This window comes from Drosophila elegans, unplaced genomic scaffold (genome assembly GCF_018152505.1).
Source record: "Drosophila elegans isolate 14027-0461.03 unplaced genomic scaffold, ASM1815250v1 contig_476, whole genome shotgun sequence".
NCBI lineage: Eukaryota > Metazoa > Arthropoda > Insecta > Diptera > Drosophilidae > Drosophila > Drosophila elegans.
The window spans coordinates 16,528,457-16,539,566 of record NW_024545863.1 but is presented as its reverse complement, the minus strand read 5'-3'; the positions used below and the strand labels follow the sequence as shown (position 1 = coordinate 16,539,566).

The 11,110-nt window shown below is 41.9% G+C and overlaps 3 protein-coding genes across 5 annotated transcripts; 1 reads left to right on the top strand and 2 right to left on the bottom strand.

Annotated features, from left to right (window-relative positions):
• Positions 1-15: 15 nt before the first annotated feature.
• Positions 16-2,373, bottom strand: LOC108135791 (28S rRNA (cytosine-C(5))-methyltransferase). The gene is made up of 4 exons (XM_017256658.2): positions 2,211-2,373; positions 1,894-2,143; positions 706-1,203; positions 16-648 (listed from the first exon to the last, which is right to left on the bottom strand). The coding sequence occupies exons 1-4, from the start codon at positions 2,331-2,333 to the stop codon at positions 215-217; spliced, it is 1,305 nt and encodes a 434-aa protein (XP_017112147.1). The 5' UTR covers positions 2,334-2,373; the 3' UTR covers positions 16-214.
• LOC108135794 lies at positions 1,240-1,958 on the bottom strand. Its single transcript, XM_017256662.2, has one exon. The coding sequence runs from the start codon at positions 1,852-1,854 to the stop codon at positions 1,456-1,458; it is 399 nt and encodes a 132-aa protein (XP_017112151.1). The 5' UTR covers positions 1,855-1,958; the 3' UTR covers positions 1,240-1,455.
• A 1,844-nt stretch (positions 2,374-4,217) lies between the features above and the next one.
• On the top strand, positions 4,218-11,110 carry LOC108135845 (zinc finger protein squeeze). Of its 3 annotated transcripts, none has more exons than XM_017256730.2 (3): positions 4,218-4,842; positions 8,030-8,574; positions 9,135-11,110. In XM_017256730.2, exons 2-3 carry the CDS (start codon positions 8,212-8,214, stop codon positions 10,386-10,388), a joined length of 1,617 nt encoding a protein of 538 aa, XP_017112219.1. In that variant the 5' UTR covers positions 4,218-4,842; positions 8,030-8,211; the 3' UTR covers positions 10,389-11,110. The 3 variants fall into 3 exon arrangements, with proteins under 3 accessions (XP_017112219.1, XP_017112220.1, XP_041565625.1); XM_017256731.2 differs by lacking the exon at positions 4,218-4,842 and adding an exon at positions 7,399-7,501; XM_041709691.1 differs by lacking the exons at positions 4,218-4,842; positions 8,030-8,574 and adding an exon at positions 8,739-8,969.

The following is an 11,110-nucleotide window of genomic DNA, read 5'->3' as shown; positions in this document are numbered from 1 at the left end:
ACACACATATCTATATAAATGTTATATATTTATTGAATCGTGTTCTCAACAATTGATCTTCACATAATGTAACTATATGCTTATTAATATATATATTTTTTTTATTTTTTTATAAAGATGTATAAAACTGAAGTTGAAAAAATTCAATGGCATAGGTGCCAAATAAAGATTTAGTTTACATTTAAAGCGTTTAATTCTGTTTGTTGCTTTTAAACTAATTATCTGTGTCTCCTTCCTTACGTTTTTCAAAGAGCGCGACGAAAATGCCATCGGTCAAATCGCTATCCGGCAGGCAGTAAAGACAGTTCTTGCCAATGTTGGCATACTCCTTGTCGCCCACATTCTGCCATTTGTTGCGCAACGCCTTCTTGCAGCTGAGCAGCTTAAAGGATGGGTTCATCTGTAGGCAACGCTGCACCACCTGCTCATTTTCCTCCTTCCACAGCGAGCAAGTGCAGTACGCAATGCGCTTTACGTTTGGGAAGGCACACATAGCGTGCGAAAGGATCTTGATCTGCAAACCGGCCAGCTTGTACAGTCGATGGTCGTCCTTCTCCTCGTCGCACAATGAAAGGCGGTTCTGCATTCCGTTCCCCGAGCAACTGGGGTCCACCAGAATGTACTCTACGTCTGGGCAGCGTTGGCCATCTGAAAGAGATAGATAGTATTTGTAAACGTACTTCCACTTCATTTCCAAAAACTCACCCAAATGCAACGCATCGCCCAGAATGGGCGACACAATCTCGCATCCAGCCTCCTCGGTGATGTTACACAGTGCCCTATATCGTTCCGTCGACTGCTCCACGGCGTAGATGCGTCCCTTGTTCTGCATCACGTTGCACAGGTGCAACGTCTTCATGCCGGGAGCGGCGCACATGTCCAGGACAGTGGCTCCTGCCGGCGGTGCGAGCAACTCGGCGGCTAAACAGGTTGCCTTGTTTTGCAAAATCAACTTTCTGCTGCGCACCAAGTCATGGCTGGCCCAATAGTGCGCCCACTTGGAATGAAAGATGAGCACGCCCTCCACATGCATATCCGTCATGAACTCATCCTCCTCCAGTGCTTTCACTGCAACCAAGAAATCCGGGTAGCTTGCATCCGCCGGCAGCTCCTTGCGCCGCCATTCCTCTCCAGCCAGATACTCCAGGGCCTCGGCCAAACTGAATATATTCGTATTGATGCGCACATAGCGGGGATTGAGTTCTGTGTGGGCGAACAAAAAGACAAATAAAAGCAGCGTTTAAAAGTGTGTCAAAGTTAAATTTATTTTTGTGTAGTAAGAGTTACTGATCCTTCAAGGGCTAACAGAAGGCTTCTTTTGCTGTGTCAATGGTAAAAGAAGATTTTAATGAATTGGAATTGGGCTGTTTTCAAGATCTTCAAGTTTTAGACTAGTCTTTTTTTAGACAACTTCATCTTTAAGTGGTTCACAAGTGATGCTCGTAGTCTATTAAGTTACTGCTCCTTCTTGGGCTCTATGGCTTCAGGCTCTTCATCCTCATCCACATCCTGTTGGACCTGTTCCAAAGGTGGCGGCGGCTTCTCGCGGAAAGCCTTCAGCACATACATGGCCACCACAAGGTTTACGACCAGAACAGCCGTAAGAACAGACCAACAGTTGACCGTGAAGATGTCCAGATGAGGGAAGGACTCCTGCAGCCAACTGCGCACGCCGTAGAAGCCCAAGAAGGGCAGCGTGAACATGAGCACACTGTAGGCCAGCAGCCAGAGGAAAACCTCGGTACTGGTGTCCTCCTCCTGGGGACAATGCTGCACCGGATCAGCGACAGCCGGAGGATCATCGATGGCAGCTGCCACCGCCTCCGCTTGCTGTCTCCGGTTCTTCTTGCCCATCTCAGCCGGCTAATACTGGTAGGTGATAGGGGAACCTGCCTTTCTTCTTGTAGCCGGATTCACCGATGACCTGATGCAGTTTCTCCTCGTAACTTCGCACTGTTTGCACGGGTTTGCTATCGCCGTTCAGACTCTTCCTGCCAAAGATCAATTCGGTGACTAAAACCTTGGCCAAACAGATGTCGAGATTGGGGTTATCCTTGAGCAGTCCTGTTTCGGCGATGGCGTTGTCCACGGCGCCCCGATTTTCGCTATAATGGTTTAGCACCGCATGTAAACTGCGAACACGCTGCAAGTGCGAGAGGGAAAAACGCTGTATTCGCGCGATTCTTGGCCTGGAGGACCTGCCCACTCACTGCGTGCTTCTCCTCGAAGATCAGGCTCTTGATGGACCTCTGTTTCTCCAGCGCCGCCTTTAGAATCTTGGCGGTAACCTTGTATTGGGTGGGAACTTTTACGGAATGGTTGAATTTACTCATTGTCGTCACGTGTGTGTGTTGATTTAGAGCTGGGTTAGCCACTCACGACGTCACCGATATATCGAATTGAATGTTTATAAGCTGTTGAACTGTTATCTTTTTATCGTCTCCTTCCATGCATCAAACAAAATTTTAAACTAGTGCAATTCCTTCTATTTTTTACAACAAATATTTTTTAACATAATAATAAAGATGAAATAAAAAAAATAGCTGTTTTTGTTCTGTGAGCGATATAAATAACATACATGCTCCTATAACAATAGGAAACTCGCTGTTAATCGATACACCCGCCAAATGGTTTGTGTTCCGGATACACGCGGAGTAAGTCCCTGCTTATTATAACACCAGTGTGGCCGTGCAACGAAATCTATAAAATCGTTCTCTTTTTCAAATAGGCGTTGCCAACACAAGGAATCATTGCTGACAAAAAATCTTACCGCGTGTCCGTTACAGTTTAAGACTCAGACCTGAAAGTAACAGGATTACTGTTTTATTTGAATTTCCTTAGGTCGCTAACAATAAGTAAAGGCAAAGTACGTCTTATTAGGTGTAACTTTGTTCATGCTATTTTAAACCATATATTATAACTTAATTATTAAAAATTTAATAAAAATATGTACTATGCCATACATTTTCGAATTTAGGCAGATCGAGTTACATTGTAATGCATTATTATTTTAATTATTTTGTTGTGTATGAAAAGTTGTTTAAAAAAAGACTAGTCTAAAACTTGAAGATCTTAAAAACAGCCCAATTCCAATTCATTAAAATCTTCATTTACCTTTGATATGGCAAACGAAACCTTCTGTTAGCCCTTAAAGGATCAGAATCTCCCAAAATAAATTTAACTTTGACACACTTTCAAATTTTTCCCTTTTTTTCCTAAATTCGGTGACTTAATTTTGATTATTGCTCTTTTACACTTTTTTAATCTAATTTAACGATTAATTTTAATAACTTAAAATCAAATATGTTCAGGAAAATAATTTGTGTTAGAGCTGAAAAGTGTATAATTTTAGAGACGGTGATAGATAGGTATTATATCTAAATAATAACTCTCTTAAGTGAACTAAGCTGAAAAATATTAATTCTAAATGAAAAATTTGGTTAATTGTAAAAACAATTTAAACAGTCTATGGACAGTTTTTTCGCCTAAGACTTTGAGTTATAAAATTGAAAATTGTAAGATTAAATACGTTTTCTCAGTTTAAAAACCTCTTTTAGCTCACGATGAAGACGAAATAACGGGCCTAAAATGTTCTTCTTGTAAGTGGTTTCAATGAAGTGCGCTTAACTTCTGCATTTATAGATTCGTGGTCATTTTACACTACTTAAATTTAAAGAAGATTAAAATGTGGTCTTTAAAGGAGTCGATCAAATCAAAAGGGTCAAAGACGCCCGGTAGAATGCATTGAATACTCAATACTCTTTCTGTTTTAATAATTAAGCCCATCATTGTAAATGGTTTTAATAAAAGGTACCAGACATAAGATAATACTTATGTATGTATATACCCACCACTCCTGAGTCTAAGCCATTTCATTCTATTTAAATTAAAACTAGAACTTATCAGTAAATATGAACAGCTATGTAGTCCTTAAAAGAGTCGGTGAAATCGAAAGGGTCAAAGACTCCCGGAAGGTTGAAAAAGGAAGAAGATGGATGTGGCTGGATGAATTTGGCCCAATTAAATTCGGTATTTCAAAAAAAAGAGCACGCCTCCCTCCCCGATTTTAATACAAAAAAATTCAGAGGCGCCGGGAACAAAAAACCGGAATCCAGAGAGAGCAAGAGGGAGCGCTCTCTCATTCTCGTCCGCCGTTTGCCTAAAAAGAAAAAACGCGCTCTTCGCTGTGATTTTTTTCAGTCAGTTTTTTGACTCGACTCGACACGAACAGTTCTCCTTCTGTTGTGTTTACGGTTTGCCGCGACGTAAACAACCGAAGAGCCGAGCTTACGCTCCCGCGCCCCACGGCCCCAAACGTGCTTGTTGTAATTGCAATTAATAGCAGTCGGTAGTCGGTGGCCGAAAAAAATTCGGTAGTTGACAAAAAAAAGGGCAAAAAGCACAAGTACAGAAACTTGCGAGCGCGTGTGTGTGCTGGTGTGCGTAGGTGTGTGTGTATATTTTTGGCGTGCGCGGCCATTTTTTCTTATTGCCACTCGAGAGTCTCTTCTGTGTGCGAAAGAGAGGCCCGACCGCAAAGAAGAACGTAAAACTACGCAAATCCAAATAACAATCCCCACTAAATTCGCCAATTTGCGCAAAATAAATCAATTGTGCGGGGAAGTCGAAAACAAACAAACGTTCAAAAATAAAGCGGCGCAAACCACAAACAATTGTGTGTGTTTTTGTGCGAAAGAGGTGAGCACACCCACACCCATCCACCCACAAATCAGTAGGCGAACACGTGCTCCAAAATATCAACAAAAGTTGGCCCACAAATAAGGGCAAAAACTGCATCGGCCGGACACAGCGGGCCGGAACACAAAAGACATTTTTAAATTGGTAAGTACTTTACGATGTTATTATGTTTTATTTGTTTGCCTTACTGGACAAACACACTTGTGTTTGTTTCTCTTCCCGCGCTGAATGCACAGTGGGAATTGACGTGACAATTCCAAAACTAAAACATAAACAACTGTAATTTGAGAATTATTGACTTATACAAATTTAAAATATCTGGTTTTTATTGTTATCATATATATTTTTTTATGTTATTATAAATTGATAAATCTTTTAATTTGAACAATAAATTTAAACCACTTAGTACGCCCCTTTTTAAGAAATAATACCTGTCAGGCAAAAATCATAAATAAGTTTGCCCAAACGGCCTAATAGTACCGTTTTAAAATGTGTTTTCTTGGTTGAAAGTACAATCATTTTCGTCCCAAAATTTATTATCAGAATTTCATAATGCTTAGGTTACAATTTTACGTCGTTAAAGATGAAGATCTGTAAGCAGTAGTAAAAAAATAATAGTTGTATTATAATTTTTTTAAACTAAAAAAAACATTAAAATTGATTAATTTAATTAGTGTTCCATGTAATTTTTGATATTTATTAACACTAACAAGTTGTTCATTGGTAACTACAATTTCAAAAGTGGTTGTCCCACTGTTCATTTGGTCAAATATTTAGGTCTATTTCCGTATTTTCGCTTTGCTAAAATTATGTACAAATGTAAATCTGTTTTTTTTTTGTAAACCAAATGTGATTGTCAACAAATTATTAAGCTAAATCAATTTTTTTCGTCGTCGTGTCTTTTTTATCGTCCACTTTTTTTTGTATTCATGTTCATCAAATATTCGCTGCTTTTTTCGCACACATGTCGCCCCCAACCCGAAAGAGAGAGAGAGAGAGCGGTCCGAGTTGCGGTTATTGTGCTGTTGTTGTTGTTGACCGCCCGCTAGTTTGTTTATGTTGCGCTCTTGCTCGCTCTTTTGCTCTCTTTTGTTTTCAGCTGCTCGCGCTCAATTAATTTTCGTTGATTCGTTTTTTGTGTGTAGGTAGGTGTAGGTTTTTTGTGTATACCATTTTATTTATATGCTTTTTGGGCTTCTCTTTTTTTTTTGGGGATTTTTGTTGTTGTATTTTTGGGGCCCGATTGCGTTTATTTATTCCCCATTTGCATTTATCAGGTTGAGTGGCCGATTTTCTGTGTTCCTAGATCTGTAGTTACACGATTGCGGCTTCTGTTTTGTTGGTCGCCACTTTCGCTTATTTTTTTATTGCAATTGTTTGAGCGGCAAACAATTGTTTGTCGCCCCGTCTCGCTCTGAATGTGCGCAACAAGCGAATGGCGCGTCCTTTTTTGCATTACATTACCCACCTCCTCCCCTTCCCCCTCAACGGAATTCCTGCTGCCATGCTGTTCAATTGTCCAACGTCAGCATTAACAAAAAAAAAAACCGGTTTTTTTGACCAGGCAGGAAAAAAAAACAAAATCCAAAATTGAATTTACCTCTGACGTCAACACCCACCCGACCAAAAGGTCACAATCAAATTCGCGCGCAAAAATTACAGTCTTTCACAAGGGTCTACTAATTGCAATTTATTTCCTATAGTTAAGGTTTTATTATTTTTACATTTCCCTTAAAAGCAGTTTTTAACTAATTTATTTCTTGCTAGAATTATTCTTAACATAGTTTTGCACTTTAATCAAAAGCTTAGCCTTAACTAATCACATAAATTTAATTGAATATTAAACACAGACGGACTTCTTAAAAAAAAAAGACAAAAGAAACTTATAGTTCCTAAATGAAATATTTTTGATATTTTATATCTTAATATCATATAAAAGGATAACGGCCTAAAAAAAAAGTGTTGGTGCTGACCTAAAATGTAATTTCGCTTTAATAATTTTGTTTACATAGCCTAAACGTGATTTAAAATATCTACGATTCTCTTAATAGCTGATAATCTGTAAATATGGTTACGCTTATTTAAGTTGGCGATTAAATATGTTTACGATCCGTTTGATAGTCTTAAAAAAATGATGAGAGAACAGGGAATGCTTGACATTTTTATGATTTTGTGCTTGGAGAGGTGACTGAGTTAAAGAAAAAATTTAATTTCACTAGAGCTTGTGCGCTTTAAATTAAATTGAACGTTAGAAAAAGGAGAAAGAGAAAAGAATTCGATTAGTTGCCAATAAAAACCTTCAAAACAATTGTTCCTTAATTAAGTAAAATCTATAGTCTAGTCATAATTTCACTAAAACAACTGATTCACCATAAATGAATACAAATTTCATTTTAGTTTTATCTCAACTTATCCTTTGGTTTCCTTTTCCTCAATGAATCAACGGCAAAGAATTAAAAAAAAAAAATTGATAAAATTCATGAGAAATTAAAAATTTGTTTAACATAGTAAACGTATCAAATCGGTGCCTGTTACGAAATGTAGAAACTATGTTTGCAAATAGTATGCTGTGTTATATAAAATTTTATCAATTTTCTCAGAATTCTTCAATGGCTCTGAAATATTATGTAGTCTTTAAAATTTGGTTCTCTAATTTTATTTGCCTGTAGGCGGCTATTTTTCACTTTTTAAACAATCAAGTGACCTTTGTGTTAATCATCTTACCAACTAATATAAGTTTACACCTCAAGAACATCATTGGCCCATCGGAAAGTTAGCTGCACCGCCCCGAAAAGTGTTACAGGTGTAGTTGCATTCAGTTCTCGAGGTTGTTGACACGTTTCGTTGGCGCCCCTGACTTTTTTTGCCAGGCCATCACCACCCAATCGCCCCTGCCAGAGTAACCCCCCCATTTCGGTTCTTCAGCCCGAAAGCGATTCCATTTCGCTTTCCATCTTGTTGTCACCAACAACAATTCTGGCCGCAAGCGCCTTTTTTGTTTATCTTGTGACTTTTTCCGTTGACAAACTATTTTTTGCCCGGCATTGTTATTAATTCTTTTCGGTTTTTGCGCTACACTGGCAACTTTTTTACTGGGTTGCAGTTGCTGCGGTATCTTCGGCTTCTTGTGGACTTTTGTTCCAGAGCGCAGCACGTTTAATTCACAAACAATTAATTAATTCATGCACATTTATGTTAATGTGCAGAAATTAATGTATCCAATGCGGGGTGTGGGGAGGCAGTAAAGCGGAATCGAAAAGTAGTTTAAGCACTTGTGCCGACATGGCACAATTTTGTGGATTCAAGAATTACAATATTTTTGTACTTTCAGCACAAAAACGCGCCGAGTTGTGTAAGCCCGCCAGTGGAGTGTCGACTTCCCGACGACGAAGACCATCGCTTCGTTCCCTCACTTGCACCGGATAGTCTCAGCTCGCTGACCACGCCCCCAAGCTGGACGCTCGCACCATCGCCTACCGCCCGCTGACCCTTGGCGGCCATCAGACGCCGCTTATGGCCGAACTGCCGACGGCGCCGAACGGCGTCCCCAGCGGCGATTATCTGCATCGCTCCATCGATCAGCTGCGCTCATTGGGCCACCTGACCACGGCCCAATTGGTCCACGACTACAAGCCCTTCAACATCAGCGAATTCCGTCAAAATGTCGCGGAACGGCTGGACTACTCATTGAAGAACGGCCTGGTGCAGCACCAGCAGCAAATGGTCATGGAGCAGCAGCCACATCCCGATCCCCAGCAGCAGCAGCATCTCCACCACCCACAGCAGCAGCAGCAGCAACAGCACCCGCCGCAGCTGAAGGTCAGCTACAGTGCGCCCAACTCGCCGCCCACGCCCCACGAGCAACAGGAGCAGAAGGTAAGTGTTGAAACTTTAAACTAAAGAGTTCGAATCATCATATTTCCCCTCGCACTCAACAAATTGGAAAAAAATGAAAGGAGGCGTAAATTTCTTTGTCTCATTTATTCCAGAGTTTTCTAAGAGTTATTTATGTTTTAATCACTTTGATTCTATAAATATTAGGAAAAAATATTTAGTTGTTTTTTAATAAATTATATATTCGTTTCAAATATCCTTTTATTTATAAAACAGTGCCATTTGTTGTCGAACTTTAATCTAAGACGGAAGAACAAGGAAGAAAGGATGAACTTTGCTTTTTAATTTTTTTTACAATTGAGGGACAAACATCATAAGGAAAACATAATATGGATATAAATGCACTTTACTTAAAATTTCTCCTTAAAAGGCAAAAGGTTTTTTTTATATTGAATCAGATGAAACATAAATCTCGCTAATATATTTCGTATTCCAAATAATGTATTAGACTTTAAACTTTTTAAGGATTTAAACCTTTCACCGTTTGCTTTTTATTAGTAAAACGTTGAACCGAGTCTAACCCAATACATATTTATTTGCAGTATGATCCGAGTCGATCGCCGCCGCGACAGCAGATGAGCAGCGCCAGTGGGAGCGGCAGCAATGGATCCTCGCCGGAGGAGGAGGGTCGCCGGGGCGATGGCGACCAGGCGAAGCCCTACAAGTGCGCCTCGTGCAGCAAATCCTTCGCCAACTCATCGTACCTGTCGCAGCACACGCGGATCCACTTGGGGATCAAGCCATACCGCTGCGAGATCTGCCAGCGCAAGTTCACGCAGCTGTCGCACCTGCAGCAGCACATCCGCACGCACACGGGTGACAAACCGTACAAATGCCGGCACGCCGGCTGCCCGAAGGCCTTCTCGCAGCTCTCGAACCTGCAGTCGCACTCGCGTTGCCATCAGACCGACAAGCCGTTCAAGTGCAACTCCTGCTACAAGTGTTTCGGCGACGAGATGACCCTGCTGGAGCACATTCCCAAGCACAAGGACTCCAAGCACCTGAAGACGCACATCTGCAGTTTGTGTGGCAAATCGTACACGCAGGAGACCTACCTGCAGAAGCATCTGCAGAAGCACGCCGAGAAGGCGGAGAAGCAACAGCACAGGCACACGGCCCAGGTGGCTGCCCACCAGCAGCATGTGCCGGCGAGCGGGATCGGCTTGAATCTGCAGCGTCAGGCCATGAACGATGTGAATGCCGCCTACTGGGCCAAGATGGGGGCGGACAGTGCGGCAGCATCGCTGGCGGAGGCCATTCAACAGCAGTTGCCGCAGACCGGCGGTCAGCCGTACGGCAACTTTGCCTCCCTGCAGCATCAGCAACAGCATCAAGAGCTGCTGCAGCAGCATCATCAGCGGCTGGCCGACACGCCAGGACACTCGCACAGTCCACACGAGGAGGCCGCTGGCGAGGATCTTGTCTTGCGCCAGTCCACTCCGCAACATCACCTTCAGCAGCAGGCGCAGGCGCAGGCGCAGCAGCAGCAACAACAACAGGCGCAGCACCAGCCATCGCCTGGACCCGGTTCCTCCGCCTTTACCCCACTGGCAGCCACAGTGGCTCCACCACCTCCGCCCCATTTGCAACAGCATCGCGGACCGCCGGCGGCCACCGCCGCCTATCTCTATCAGCAGAATGCGGCGGCAGCAGCGGCCGCTTTCCCCACGCAGCTCATCTCGCTGCACCAGATCCGGAACTACGCCCACCAGCCCGGAGCGGCGGGCCTCATCGCTGGCGATCATCTCACCCTGGGACTGAGTGCTGTGAATGCCGCCAAGGAGAAGGCGCAATAGTACAGGCCAGGTCGAGGCCAAAAGAGGCAGCAACGATGACATTAGCTTAAGGTCTCCGTTTAAACTGGCTTGGGTTCGAGGAAGAGGCTGAGTCAAACAAAAAACATACAACAAAATGTTGCTAAGTTCTACCTTCGAATCCATACCACTTGAAACTCTTCAAAATAAAATTAAGTTACTTTTAGTTAGAAGCAAGTTGGCGGAGGCGTAAGAGCTGGGATTGTAAATGGTGTCCAAGCCAAAATCCTTCCTTCAGTTGTATACGATTCAGCCAAACATCAATTCCATCACTGCCTCAACCAATATGGAAACCAACTGCAATCCTTGAGTTCTTTCGCCTCCCTTTCAACTGTAGTTTGAATAATATTTTATATAGGTCAACTCAGGATTTTCTACATGATATTAAGGCGCCCTCTTTTAAATATCTCTAAGCAATATTCTCATTAAAGCTCTGAACTAATTAAACAACTATAGTTTGAATAGCTCACAGTTTTAATATCAGCTAGGAGCCGTACAAAGTACTGCGATAGACCCTAGATATATTTTCTACAGTGTACATAGTATGTAATTACGTGCTGTACATTGAAACGTACCAATTTAGCTCTAGTACCGTAGATACTTTCTTATTTATCAACTAAATAGCAGATTAAGGATATTTTCTACTTATTAAGCAGCCTGAAAGAGAAATTGAGAAATAAAGTTTTAAATTATTTATAAACTAA